The sequence below is a fragment of the Spermophilus citellus genome (genome assembly GCF_964194105.1).
Source record: "Spermophilus citellus genome assembly, chromosome: 2".
NCBI lineage: Eukaryota > Metazoa > Chordata > Mammalia > Rodentia > Sciuridae > Spermophilus > Spermophilus citellus.
Window position 1 is genome coordinate 195,553,133 of NC_138183.1, and position 14,605 is coordinate 195,567,737.

Below are 14,605 nucleotides of genomic sequence, written 5' to 3' on the forward strand. Positions count from 1 at the left end.
TAAGCTAGTTAGGTGCGTTGACGCTGAGCACATCCCCAGCCCTTTTTATTTTGAGATAGGATCTCAAAATAAAATAAGTTGGCCAGACTGGCCTTGAACTTGTGGTCCTTTTGCCTCGGACTCTAAAGTAGCTAGGATTACAGACAGACATGAGCCATCACACCTAGCTTTTGCACGGACATGTTTTTTTTTTTTTTAATATTTATTTTTTAGTTTTAAAAACAATACCTTTATTTTGTTTATTTCTTTGTATGTGGTGCTGAGGATAAAACCCAAGGCCTCGCATGTGCTAGGTGAGTGCTCTACCGCTGAGCCACATCCCCAGCCCTATCTGGACAGATTCTAGTTGTTTGCACATAACCATTTGCTGAAAATAACCGTGTTTCTTAGGCTTGTGTGCACTGGCTGTCTTCCCCAGCCCTTTGTGCTGCATATGCAATTAATTCACTTAATTAGCCAACCCTCCTATGGTAATGAAAAAATAAACTTCAACCCAGGCTCCTTCTGAACTTGAGTACCTATGGAATTCATGCATAGGTTTTCCTGTAGAAGTTGACTTCTACAGGATCTCCCGTGAAATTTCTAGTGGTAAAGTGATTTATTTGGATGTCTGAAGCCATAAATGGGAACAGGCAGTTGAAGCAGAATTGAGAAGGTTTGTCTTAATTTTTTTCTTCCCCCCTTAAATTTATTTTTTATTTTTATTTATTTATTTATTTTTTTTTTAAAAGAGAGAGTTAGAATTTTTTTTTTTTTAATATTTATTTTCTAGTTTTCGGCAGACACAACATCTTTGTTTGTATGTGGTGCTGAGGATCGAACCCGGGCCGCACGCATGCCAGGCGAGCGCGCTACCGCTTGAGCCACATCCCCAGCCCCCAATTTTTTTTTTTTTTTTTATTATCTTGTTTTCACAATTGTTTCTCCCTGTTCCTCTTATGCAAAGTTTTATGTCTGGAAAGAAATTTTAAAATGCATTAATAAGATCTTATATCCTTGGAGGAGTATAAAACATTTAAGTTTTGAACAAATGTTACAAATTTCAAGAGCTACAAAGAGCTTTCATAAAAATTCAAGAGAGAAACTTGTAATACAAACAGTCAATAGATACAGAGTTCCAATGTAAACATGTAAGAGATACAAGGGGCTATATTGTAAAAAGCCTTTCTGTTTCCTACCTCAGGCTCTCTGCCATCAAGTCTTTCTCTTTGGAGGCAGTAGTGGTATCACTTTCTTGTGAATCTTTTCATAGCCATTTTATGCTGTTATTTAGGTATGCCCTGGTGCCAGGACATCCTATGAGAGCACAGGTTCTATTAAAGCCTAGGAAAGGCCTCTAGTGGTAGGGTTGTGACTGGGATACATTTACTGGGTGGATGGGCACAACAGCATTCCTTTGCTGAAATTAAAAACCCTGAAGTTAGGGCTGGGATCGTGTCTTAGTGGTAGAAAGCTTGCCTAGCACGTGCGGGGCCTTGGGTTCGATCCTTAGCACCCCATAAAAATAAGTGAATGGAATAAAGGAATTGTGTCCAATTACAACTAAAAAAAAAAAAAGCCTGAAGTTATCTGTGCCTTCATTCCTATAGGCTACCACAGTAGGCACTCTCAGTAAGCAGGGAGGACCAGCATTTGGAAAAGGAGCAAATATGGTTCTGGCATTTCTAATGGTCTCATTCTAAAGGCTCTTTCCTTTGGCTCACAGGTGAATAGTCTGCATGTGGCCGACCCCGTGGAGGCCGTGCCTCAGCTCCAGGACTGCAGCGTCTTCATCAAGATCATTAACAACATGTGAGTATGCACTGCCTCCTTCTCTAGTGAATCTGGGGAAACTGATTGCCCAGGTGGAGTCTCCATTCGTTTAATTGACATGCTGTGACCAGAAAGCAGGGATGGTACTGGGTGGGCCCAGAGGCCGGCATAACTTGACCTTCTCTTCCAGCCACTGGGCCTCTCAGTGGGAGAGGGTTAGTCTTGTTTCATCCAAAGACTCCCATTTTTGCACAGAAGGGCCTTTAAGAGCCCACCTGAGAGCTGCCCATTCTTGTGTCTCAAAAGGAGTCTTATGTAATCTTCTTTTCTTGACTCATTATGTTCTCTCACAATCCCTTTTTGCAATTTCCAGGGCCAGGAATAGGAAAGCGGAAGCTGTTACTTCAGGGAGTTAGTGTAATATGGATACGCCCCTTCCTAAACCATTCTAACATTTCTGGGGGTTTTATCTGCTCCATTAACTGGTTTGGGAGGTAGATTAGCATTGGAGAGGCTTAGTTTTGCCTTATAGCTAGGATTCTGGTTCAGCCTTTCTGTTTTATATCTGTGTTTCCTTTCAACATCAGTTATCTGTGGAAATCAAGGATGTGGGGCCTTCTCTTCATGTTATACCTCTCAGGGACCACACAGTCAAGCTGTAAACCCGTTTTATAAAGCTCATATACTTTGTCCTTAACTCTCAAGAATTACAGAGGGCAAAGCTAACCTTTCCTCAATTCTTTGACCCATAGGGAAAACTAGAAGCCACCCATAAAATAAGGAATTGGGAGATTGTGATGGAGGGGACTCCCCCATTTCTTTGTTTGTTTGTTTAAGCTCAGCAGAATATGAGCCCCAGGCTAAGGATAGACTGAAATGTTGAGGGTGTTTGTGGGCTGCACAGGGCAATTAGGAACTGATGTCAGGCAGTCACATCTCTCTGAAGCAGTTCATAGGAAGCAGCTCATTGACAGGGAAAAGAAGGTAGAACTGAGCTTATCAAAGGCAGGGACTGTCTCATTCATCTCCCCACCTAGTAGGACAGTACCTTGGTTAGGTTTTAAGCAGTGTTTGAATAGATGATTAAGTAAAAATGGAGCTCGAATTCTTTATCAGCAAAGTCCAGTGGGACCAAGCAGCTTAAGACAGATGAGTCCACTAGCGTGTTTTTTATAATGTCTTTTTTTTTTTTTAAGTTGTAGTTGGACACAATACCTTTATTTTATTTATTTATTTATTCTTATGTCGTGTTGAGGATCGAACCCAGGGCCTCACATGTGATGCTAGGTGAATGCTCTACCTGAGCCACAACCCCAACCCATAATGTCTTTTGAAATGTCTGGTGATAGTGGGCTGTCTTACAGAATTTTTAAAACTATACATCTCTGACCAACACCTGCCCTCATGCCTCTGAAAGAAGTCACTGTTCTTATTGTGGTCCAAATGCTGACATATTCACTTCTTACCCCCATAGAACATCTCAGCGTCATCTTGGATTCCCTCTCTCTCTTTGGCATTGATTTCTAGTGGGTTAGCATCCTCTTCATCTGTCTTTTAGAAGACTTCTTGCATCCCTTCCTCTGCCTCATTTTGGATACCATCTTCTCATTCCAGTCCATTCCTATATATGTGATCTAAGGAATCTTTCTCATATCCTGCTTTCATTGTGTCACTTCAGCTAGTAGGTGGAAATTAAAACCTTTAGCTCAGTGGTCAAGATCATTCATTAAGCTGAGCGTGGTGTCATGTACCTGTAGTTCCAGCAAATTGGGAGGCTAAGGCAGAAGGATCACTTGAGCCCAGGAGGTGGAGGCCATCCAGGGCAAGGTAGCAAGACACACACACACACACACACACACACACACACATACACATTCTCTCTCTCTCTCTCTCTCTCTCACACACACACACACACACACACACATATATATTCTCTCTCTCTCTCTCTCTCTCTCTCTCTCTCACACACACACACACACACACATATATATTCTCTCTCTCTCTCTCTCTCTCTCTCTCACACACACACCTTCCATCAGGGGGTAGTTTCCTCTCACTAGTCTTGTTTTTGGCTTACTTCTCTCTCCCCATCCCATCCCATCCCATGATTTTAATCCTGTAGAAATTCTTAAATTCTCCATTTTGTTAATTAACTTGTTGCTCTGTTCCTCCTGGTGCCCATAAACTGGTAACTAGATCTTAGTTTGATCAATTTAAAATTTTTGTTTTGCAAGGATGCTTCATAGGCGGGGTTGTGTATCACCTATAAATCAACAATTTCCAACTCTTAACAAAAATCATTCTTTTGTAAATCCATGAAGTGATAGATCCAGTGGTGTCATCAGTGGCTGGTAAGCCCACTATATCCCAGCCCTTTTTTATTTTTAATTTTGAGACAGGGTCTCATTGAATTGCCTTGGGCCTTGCTAAATTGCTGGGGCTAGTCTCAAATTTGCAATCCTCCTGCCTCAGACTCCTAAGTTGCTGTGATTATAGGTGTATGCCATCATTCCTGCCTGGCTATTGTATTTTTTGGGGGGTGAGGGGTACTAGGGATTGAACTCTGGCACTCACCCACTGAACCATGTCCCCAGCCCTGTTTTGTATTTTATTTAGAGACAGGGTCTCACTGAGTTACTTAGTACCTCACTTTTGCTAAGGCTGGCTTTAAACTCGTGATTCTCCTGCTTCAGCCTCCTGACCTGCTGGGATTATAGGTGTGTACCACTGTGTCCAGCTGTCTATTTCATTTATGATACTGATTCTGAGACTAATTCAGAATCCTTGTTCTCAGGGGAAGGCAGTGGAGGATAGCAGGGTTGGTGGGCAGATAGAAGCTGTGGGAATTGAACAGGGGTGGGTCCCTTGGCTACTTGGCTATCTCTGTGGGAAACTACATTGGCATCAAATCTTCTGACAGTGTTTTTGTTGTTGTTGTTCTTGTGCATGTGAACAGCCTAAAGCAAAAAGATGTCCCACATCCTTGACAGCTTTAATAGCAAAATTGATGGGAGGTATTTTGCCAGCAAACCCTAAGCCCTGATGTTTGTCTTACTGATATTGACCTCTGCTCTTCCCAGTAGAAAGCATGTCAAGTCAGCCCATAAGCACTGAGCACTAGTTGGTCTCTTCTTATTCTCAGCTGGCATACTGAAGTGGTGTGATTGTGATCTGAGTGCTATAGGAATACCTGAGAAGGGTAATGTAGGTGTGACTAGCTGTAGTTCTGGATGACTTTCTGACAGATGAGATGAACACAATTATAAAGGAAGGGATGGGAACTGGCGTTGTGGCTCAGTGGTAGAGCACTTGCCTAGCATTCCTGAGGCACTGAGGTCAATCCTCAGCACCACATAAAAATAAATAAAAATATTGTGTCCATTTACAACTAAAAAAATGATTTTAAAAAAATATAAAGGGATGGATTTTTCTAGGACTACTTTTTTTTTTTTTTTTTTTTTTGGTAGTGCTGGGGATTCAACCCAGGGCCTTTGCATGCACTCTACCAACTGAGCTATATCCCCAGCCCCAGGACTACCATTTTGTAAAGCATGTTCTGTGTAACTTTACTTACACCAGGGGCTTAGTATGAAAACAGGTTTGTGGTCAAACAGGTTTAGGAAATAATATATATTATATCCTCTTCTTTTAGAAAGTGTTCAATTTGGCTTAACCCAGTATTTAAAAAAATATTTAACCTAGAACCTTCTTTTTATTATATTTAATGGAATTCATGAGGTAAATAATATTTTACACTAAGGCAAGGAGTCCTTACATTCCAGCAGTGGGTGGGCAGGAAAGATGGCTCATTTAGGAGTTGGTGAAGTTAGCACTTCCTCAGGAGCTTAAGTCTGTAATATCTGAGTCCCTAATCTCATACCAGCCATCTAGAATGCCTCTTGCAAGGCTCCACTTGGAAGAAACCTTGGCAATCACATGGGAGATGGGAGGAGGTCATTCATGGTCTTGCCTTGGGTGTTCTTTGTGGGATATCTCTGGCAAGAGAAGGTTCTAGGGCCTACCCTGCCTTCCAGAAAGTTGGTTGAGATTCAGAAAGTCAGTATCTCCAGCTGTAGCCTAGATAGAAAAGGCAGCTTTCTACCTTGAGTGTGATTTCAGCTATTTCAGAGGTAAAGTGACAGTCTCCTCTGAAAATGAACCTGCAGCTTGAGCCAGCACCCAAGGCTGGGGGCCCTGGCTGTGTGACAGCGCCCCCTGCTGCCTCTATCCTCTCACTTCTCTCTTTGCACTTTGTCTTTACATAATTCAACAAGGCCTGCCAATCAAGAATGATTGCCCAGGCCCCTCTGGGAGTTGCTGGCCCTCTCAGCCTTCGGCCTCGAATGTGAACTTTGCCCAGTTATTTCAGAGTCTCACTCCCTACTATTCCTTCAGTTCTGGGCCCTGTTTTCCCTTCCCATGGGCCTCTTATGTTTTCCAGGTTTCCTGATATTTTAGAGTTGAGCCACTGTAGAATATTTACTATAACTTCCTGTCCATTTGTACCTCTTCCACCTCTTCATGACCCCCCTTCCTACAGAACTTTTTCATATATGCACATGGTGGCAAAATGCCACCTTTTTCAGGAGCATTCCATGCCTCTAGTTCCCCACTTCTCCCCTACCACACAATGTTGTTCGCACCTGCCTCCAGGATCTGATTTGGTTCTCTTCCAGATCCAGTATAAACCAAGCCCTGAAGAGAAGGGAGGTAGTGTATAATGGAGGAGGCAAAGATCACTGAGTTCTCCGGTTCTAATACTTGCTGTTTTTCTAGCCACAACACTGAAGAGGGGCAGCAAATCCTAAAGCAGCCGGTTCCAGAGAGACTGAACTTTGTGTGCAGTTTTCTGCAGAGTAAGTGCCTTTCTTATCTAGCTTGGCAGCTCCAGATCCCAGGACTTGGGAGTCCAAAGGAACCAGTTATGGTTATCTGGAGTCAAAAGGTTCAGAGTTCTCTGCTCTAACACAAGAGTTGAATTCAGCTGGGTTAGCTTCCACAGGTCATGAGATGTCTCCTCCATTTGGTGTAAGAACCATGTCTCTTAAGTCCCAGGGTCCACCCCAGATCCAAATAGAGCAGAGGGTTACTTTTTTTTTTTTTTTTTTTTGGTACTGGGGATTGAACCCAGGGATACTTAACCACTGACCCAGATCCCTAGCCCTTTTTTTTGAATTTTAATATTTATTTATTTATTTATTTTTATTTTATCGGCAGACACAACATCCTTGTTTGTATGTGGTGCTGAGGATCGAACCCGGGCCACACGCATGCCAGGCGAGCGCGCTACCGCTTGAGCCACATTCCCAGCCCTCCCTAGCCCTTTTTAATATTTTATTTAGAGACAGGCCTCACTGAGTTGCTTAGGGCCTTGCAAAGTTGCTGAGGCAGGTCTTGAACTCCTCTTGCCTCAGCCTCCCGAGCTGTTGGGATTACAGATGTGTGTCACTGCTCCTGGCTGAGGATCACTTTTTGGCACTCATCACCTTGGGCACCTTTTCCCTGACTTTGAGAAGATAGAAGAGGGAAGGATCATGTTACCTTCTAAGAAAAGCCATTTTTATTAGGTAATTGCTTGGGTGATTGGTGTAGGAGCAAAGGTCAATTTAGGTTGAGATCTTGGCTCTGCTCACTGCCTTGTTCCTTTCTGGACATGGGTTCCTTGTATGTAGTATGAAGAAAAGGATAATTGCTCGTCAGGTTGATAGGACGATTAAATAAGGACACACATTCAAACTCTAGGACAGTGCCTGTTGGCTCCTCCCTGGTCCAGCCTTGGACTACAGAGTTGTTATCTTTGACATGGGTAGCTGTCTCCCATCTCTACCTCAAGAGAATGGTAGGGAAGGTGAGAATCTTTCTAGATATAAAGCAAGGTATTAAGCTGGGCATGGTGCACATGCCTTTAATCCCAGCTACTTCAGAGGCTGAGGCAGGAGGATGGAAAGTTTGAGGATTGTCTTGGCAATTTAGCATGACCCCATCTCCAAACAAAAAAAGAAAGGGCTAGGGATTTAGCTTAGTGGTAGAACACCCCTGAGTTCAGTCCCCAGTACTGCAAAAATTAAAAAACAAACAACAACAACAAAAAAAACCCAAGGCATTAATAATTGAGCCTAGACTTTCTGCAGCATTGGAGTCAGGTGTCTCCAGTCACTCTACTCTAACTCAGCTGCAGGCTGCTTCTGTGGCCTTAGTTGCAACAGGATTCTGACATGACCTGACTCCTTCTGTGGTGCTAAGCATGAGTTGTAAGTAGTCAGGTGAGTGTGGTGTCCTGACACAGTGGCTGTGAATCCCCAGCGTGCTTTCTTCTTGCATTGTATCTGGAGTTCTGAGACTGACCTAGGATAGAGTTAACTTTAGATGGGAGTGTAAGGCAGGAAAGAGAGACATGGGAATAAGAAGTCCTACATCTCATGTTCCCCTCAGATATCGTATTCCTACTTCTCAGACTCGGGAGTTTTTAGGAAATTCACTGTTTTCTATATTGTGGTCCCTGCAGAAAATCGAAAGCATCGCTCTTCGCCAGAATGCCAGGTGTCTGTGCAGAAGGTGTTGGAGGGGTCAGAGCTGGAACTGGCCAAGGTACCCATGGAATACCAGACTCGGACAGGGGTAGTGGTGGTGCTGAGGGACCTGTAAGGCCTTCTTTTAACCCAAGGGGAAGTGGAAATAAAGGGGCTTTATTTCTGGGGCTCTTAAAAGTTGGGGGTAGGACCACATAGCCAACTGTCTGAGCCAGTTTCACCCAAGGATTTTAGGAGCCCAGATCTTCTGATAAAGAGGTTTACTAGACCAACACTGAGGGCTTCCATGGAGTTAAGTCCCACCTAGCAATCATATTTTTCTTTTTAGCTCAGTCTGTTTCATTCCCTCTCCCATTTCCCTGTGCTAGCCTATGGAGGGTGCCTCAAGCTTAAACCCACACTTCCATGAGTCAAAAATTTAGCATATAGTAGTCCTGGCACCCAGATTTTTATACAGTTTGCATTGAGTTCCTGGTAAAAGGAAAAAAGTGTCTTCTGGAGTTGCTAAGGATGGTGGCCTGGAACTACTAATTTTAGTAGTTTGGGAAGAGTCTCAGGTATAGCTGAGAGGCCCCATAACAGCCCTGAGTGAAAACACTGGGTAGAGAGATGGCCCTTCTCATTGACTGCCTCCTATTTGGCTTTTAGATGACCATGCTACTGTTATACCACTCAACTATGAACTCCAAAAGCCCCCGGGACTGGGAACAATTTGAATATAGGATTCAGGTAAGCTCATGCACTCCACTAGCAGGCCCAGCCTGAACTTCCCTCATCCCTTTCATTTCTCTTCAATCAGTACATATTTTTCTCTAAAAAATTTATGGTGGTTATAATGATAACCATTCATTATAGAAGATATTGAGAAGCACAAAGAGGGACATAATACTTGCCAATAATCTCATGCCCAAAGATAACTGCTAACTTTTTAATTTTATTTTTTGGTACCAGGGGCACTTTATTTTTTCATTTTGAGTCAGGGTCTTGCTAAGTTGCTGAGGCTGGCCTTGAACTTGTGGTCCTCCTGCCTCAGCCTCCTGAGTTGCTGGATAATAGGCATGTTCCCACTGTGCTCAGCCAACTTGATAACTTTTTAAAGGATAGACTTCCAGGATTTTGTTTTTGCTTTTGTTTTCTTTTAATGTGCATATATGTAACTGTATGTGTGTTTCAACAATATGTTGCAATCATTGTGTGTGTAAAATTGTCACTCCATTTATCTCATTCTTTCCTCCATTTGGATCATCTGAAAGAGGCTGACATGGTTATATGTAAAAGCTTTCTGGCTGTATCACCTTCCCTGAAGTCAGTTAGGAAGTGAGGTTCATTAGGAACTCTTGACTCTGGATGTATCCTCAGGGGAGGCAGAAGGGGAAGGAAAAAGTGGGGTGAACATTTTTGTAACTGAGTGTCATAGACTAGGCCATGAGACTTCGGTCCTAGAGGACTAACACTGGAAGCCAGCAGGCTCCTGGGCTCAGGAGAACCTGCGACTAGCACTAGGGATGGAGCCCTTAGGCCCCCTCCAGAGGTCTCTTTAACACTTCATTGATGTTCCTGTCCCCTGTGTTGCAGGCTGAGTTAGCTGTCATCCTCAAATTTATGCTAGACCATGAGGATGGCCTAAACCTCACTGAGGACCTAGAGAACTTCTTGGAGAAAGGTGAGTAGAGACACTTTTTTTTTTTTTAATTAATTTTGGGAATACTGTGCATATTTTTGCCTTGCAAGCCAACAATATCTGTTATCAAGAGATCACAATTTTTTTTTTAAGAGTGAGAGAGAATTTTTTAATATTTATTTTTAGTTATCGGCGGACACAACATCTTTGTATGTGGTACTGAGGATCGAACCCCGGCCGCCCGCATGCCAGGCGAGCGCGCTACCGCTTGAGCCACATCCTCAGCCCAAGTAGAGACACTTCTGAGGTTCCCCTCATCTCTGAGCAGGGACTGCTGGGATTCTGGTTGTGGACAAGTGTGTGTTGGGTGGGGGACAGGTTGTTTCTGTCCCTGACACAGGAAACCGATTTGGTGCTTAAGAAGGGTGTGTATAATGGAGCAGGTGGTTCCTGGGCCATGTTGCCATCATGTCAGTTTCCACAGAGCTCCCTGCTGCCTCTTGGCAGTGGTTCAGGAGGGTGATCATGTCTACTGTTAGGGTGATCTCAACCCCTAACATACACGCTTTTTTTTTTTGAGGTGGGGTCTAATTTGCCTGGGTTGACTTAAAATTTGTGATCCTCCTTCCTCATCCTCCAAAGTAACTGAGATTATAGGCACATACCCTCATGAGTGGCTTTTCTTTTTTTATTTTTTAAAGCTGGGGATATGCAGTCTTTTTTAAAAAAGGTTTCTACATGGGAGGTAGGTATATAAACTAGTATGATTACGGATGTAAGTATGGAATATGCCTCATGCCTGGCCGTGCAACAGAGAGATTTCTGCTGGCCTTCTGATGAAGGGGTCAGCTGGCGATGATAAGAATCTAAAGACAGGTCTGGACAAGTTCTCTTCTGGGTATTAAGTTTCACCAAACTTAATTCATGGTTCATTAGACTTTCAGGTGAAGATGTTGGAAACATGAGTCTGGAATGCAGGAGAGGACTCTGAGCCAGATAAGAGTTTGATAAGAGCCAGATAAGCTGTCAGCATGTGGATGGCTGTGGAAGCTGTGGGCACTGTGAACAGAACCCTGGGGTCCTAAACTTGACCTCTGTGAGGAAGGGTTGAGGGTGGGTACAGGAGGGAGGTGAGTAATTAGAGGTAGGAGAGGGCTGTGAATGTGGTCAGGGAACCAAGGGAAGAGAAGGTTTTGAGAAGGACAGCGTCCTGGTAGTGTAAGAGCTCAGTGTGGCAGAATTCTGAAGGAGGCCCATGGTTTCCATAGAAGAAGCTGATGGGGGCTGTGGGGAGATTCTGAGCAGGGCTCTCAACATGCTTCTGTGTGCTGACTTGAGAGAAAAGCATGAGTACTTGGTCATTTCCGAACATGGAGGGTACCCTCATTCTGTTGTGTGCTTTCTGAGCATTCATGCTCTGAGGAAGTGGAAGAACCTCTGGGGTCAGGGTCTGCCTGATGTCTCCCTCTAGTTTCTGTTGATTCACACCCCTTAAGGTGCAGTCTCACATTGCATGAAGATGCTGATCTGAGGGGCTGGGTTGTGGTTCAGTGGTAAAGCGCTTGCCTAACACATGTGAGGCCCTGGGTTTAATCCTCAGCACCACATATAAATAAATAAAAAATAAAGGCATTGTGTCCAACTACAAATAAAAAATACATTAAAAAAAAAGATGCAGCTCTGTAACTCCATTACTAACCTTCCTTGTTGTGTCTATTTATTACTCCTAGTTCCTGTCTCTTCCACCTGTTCCAGCACCATCTCTGAAGAGCTCTCCCCACTCAGCTACCAGGGCAAGAGGGAGGTTCGCTTCCTAGAGCTACAGAAGGTTGCCTCCTCCTCTAGTGGGAACAAGTATGTCCTGGGCCTCTCCTTCTGGGAAAGGGTCTCAGCATCCATGCCACCTTTAGATCCTTGCCTTCTGAAGGCTCAGTTGACCAGGAGAGTGCAGATCTGGGATCTCTTCAAGTGACCCAGCACTAATTTGGGAACTGGTTGGGATCTGTCATAGGCAGGCCTTCCTCAAAAGCAGTACTCTGTTATGGTATCACCTTTTTCCTTAGACAACAGTAAAGTTCCTTCTTTCAGTGCCAGTCTGCAGAGGGGAAGAGTACATGTTTCCCTTCTACCCCAGCAAAGAAATTAAGGCATGGAGAAGGCAGAAGACAAGTTTTCTCCACATGTCCTGAGGCAAGAGGGAGCACTGCAAACATAACCCCTATGCGGGGGTCTCCCAGCCAGTGTCCAAGGCACCCACCCTGCTCCCCCATAACTGACCATTGCTGATTGCTTTGTATCTTGGGCTCTTACCCTGAAATCTGGGCCATCTTCTTCCTCAGCTTCCTCTCAGGTTCTCCAGCCTCTCCCATGGGTGACATCCTGCAGACCCCACAGTTCCAGATGAGACGACTGAAGAAGCAGCTTGCAGATGAGAGAAACAATAGGGATGAGCTGGAGCTAGAGCTGGCTGAGAGCCGTAAGCTCCTCACCGAGAAGGGTGAGTGGCACACTGCGATATGAGGGAATGGGCAGCATCTAGGATCTTCCTCCAGGGAAGCTTTGGATGATGGCTTAGCCTCCATATTGTCTCCTCTGCTGGCCTTGGAGCCTAATTAGAGCTCAGTCCTGGGCTGACCTCCTGAAAGCTAGGTTCTGTCCTTGTCCGCTTGCTCCCGTTCCCCTTGATTGGATGCGGTGTGCCTGTTCCTGTGTCTCCTTGCACCACAGTCCTGTGCTGACTCTCCTCTCCTTCCCCGCTCGGGGCAGACGCACAGATCGCCATGATGCAACAGCGCATTGACCGCCTTGCTCTGCTGAATGAGAAGCAGACAGCCTGCCCACTGGAGCCCAGGGAGCTTGAGGAGCTGCGTGGCAAAAATGAGAAGTATGGCTCTTCCTCTTCTCTCTCACCCCTAGTCCTTCTGTGCCCCCAATGAGGACCACTGTGCTCACTGCATCTCTCCCTGGCAGCCTCACCATGCGGTTGCATGAGACTCTGAAGCAGTGCCAGGATCTGAAGACAGAGAAGAGCCAGATGGATCGCAAGATTAACCAGCTTTCTGAGGAGAATGGAGACCTTTCCTTTAAGGTTAGGGTGGGGCTGGCCCATGTAGGGAGGCTCCTGGGGCTGGGGTGATCTGGAAGGCTGGCTAAGAAGTTTGAGAAGACTCCCGGCACGTGGCTCAGGCTTCATTTTCTCCTGAAACCTGTGTACTTTGCCTCTTTCCTGTGCCATAATTGTCTTCTGCCAGTGTAGTAATTTAGTAACCCTTATTTTTTTTTTTTTTTGGTAGTTGTAAATGCCTTTATTTTATTTGTTTATTTTTATGTGGTGCTGAGGATCAAACCCAGTGTTTCACACATGCTAGGCAAGTGCTCTGCCACTGAGCTACAGCCCCAGCCCCAATAACCCTAAATTTTGCTGTGTGGTCCTGAATTAGAGGTGTGTGATCACTTGTGATCGGTTCAAGAACTGGGAAGGATCATTGGACAAACCACACCCCTGGGCGTCAGGTAGCAGATGGCAGCAGTGCTAGTTAGGGCCTTGGCTGATGGGATTTTCTCTCGTGTCTCAGCTGCGGGAGTTTGCCAGTCACTTGCAGCAACTGCAGGGGGCCCTCAACGAATTGACAGAGGAGCACAGCAAGGCCACTCGGGAGTGGGTGGAGAAGCAGGCCTGTCTCGAGAAGGAGCTCAGCACAACCCTGCAGGACAAGGTAACTCACTGCAGCAGAGTCAGTGCCATAGTTTGGACCCCATGTGTAGAGCTGAGCTCAGCTTATTGCTTTGTTCTGCTGGGCCTTCAGGAAGGAAGCTGCATTCTGTTCAGGGTTTCATAGTGGCTGTAATGGAAAGATGTGGGCTTAAGTCCAGGACACCTTGAATCCTATTTGCTGCTTATAAGCTGTGGTTCTTGGACAAGTTAATCAATTTCTCTTTTCTAAGCATCCTTAAAGGGGAATAATAAATCCATCTCTAATCCCAGCAACACAGGAGGCTGAGGCAGGAAGACCCCAAGTTTGAGACCAGCCTCAGCAACTTAGCAAGACCTTATCTCAAAATCAGAAATAATAAGGGGTGGAGATGTAGCTCGGTCCTGGGTTTAATCCCCAGCCCTGGAATTAAAAAGAAGAAGGGGTAATAACATCAACTACCTGCCTCATTAACTATTATGGGATAATATATATAAAGCACTTGCCACATGGTGAGGGGTAAGTAAGTTCTCATTGTGTTTGTTGCTATTTCAGGTAGGTTATTCCTTATCTGAAATGCTTGGGACTAGAAATGTGTCAAGAGATTAGAGTTTTTCTGATTTGGGAATATTGACATAGATTTTATGGGTTGAGTATCCCATAAAGTCTACATAAAGTAGTCCCAAATATTTGAGATACTCCAAAACCCAAAACTTTTTGAGCATCTCATTGGAGTTCAGAAAGGTGTGGATTTTAGAGCATTTCCAATTTTAGATTTCCAGATTAAGGATGTTCAGCCTTTATTATTTATTGCTGTTGTTTTACCCAACTCTCCCACTTTTGTTAACCATGTAGCCCTTGGGCAAGGCACTTAGCATCTAGGCTCCAGATTTCTATCTGTGTAGAAAAGGGACAGTAACAACTCCCTCCCAGACTTCTGGATGGATTAGGAATTCAAAGATGCACCTGGTACCCAGCCAACAGTGGTAGGGAAGTGGGTGAGGGGGGCT

At 44.6% G+C, this 14,605-nt stretch overlaps 1 protein-coding gene across 7 annotated transcripts in view; it reads left to right on the forward strand.

Annotated features, from left to right (window-relative positions):
- The window catches only part of NUMA1 (nuclear mitotic apparatus protein 1), a 78,825-nt gene that overhangs the window by 50,408 nt on the left and 13,812 nt on the right, over positions 1-14,605 (forward strand). For 6 of the 7 annotated variants that reach the window (XM_081282313.1, XM_081282314.1, XM_081282312.1 and 3 more), the window contains exons 3-12: positions 1,706-1,791; positions 6,529-6,608; positions 8,258-8,340; positions 8,931-9,011; positions 9,858-9,945; positions 11,634-11,757; positions 12,243-12,400; positions 12,670-12,787; positions 12,874-12,991; positions 13,479-13,619. In XM_081282313.1, coding sequence (XP_081138439.1) covers positions 1,706-1,791; positions 6,529-6,608; positions 8,258-8,340; positions 8,931-9,011; positions 9,858-9,945; positions 11,634-11,757; positions 12,243-12,400; positions 12,670-12,787; positions 12,874-12,991; positions 13,479-13,619 — 1,077 coding nt within the window. Of the gene's footprint in view, positions 1-258; positions 294-1,705; positions 1,792-6,528; positions 6,609-8,257; positions 8,341-8,930; positions 9,012-9,857; positions 9,946-11,633; positions 11,758-12,242; positions 12,401-12,669; positions 12,788-12,873; positions 12,992-13,478; positions 13,620-14,605 lie in introns of those variants that run through there. The other variant, XM_081282316.1, reaches the window with a different exon arrangement.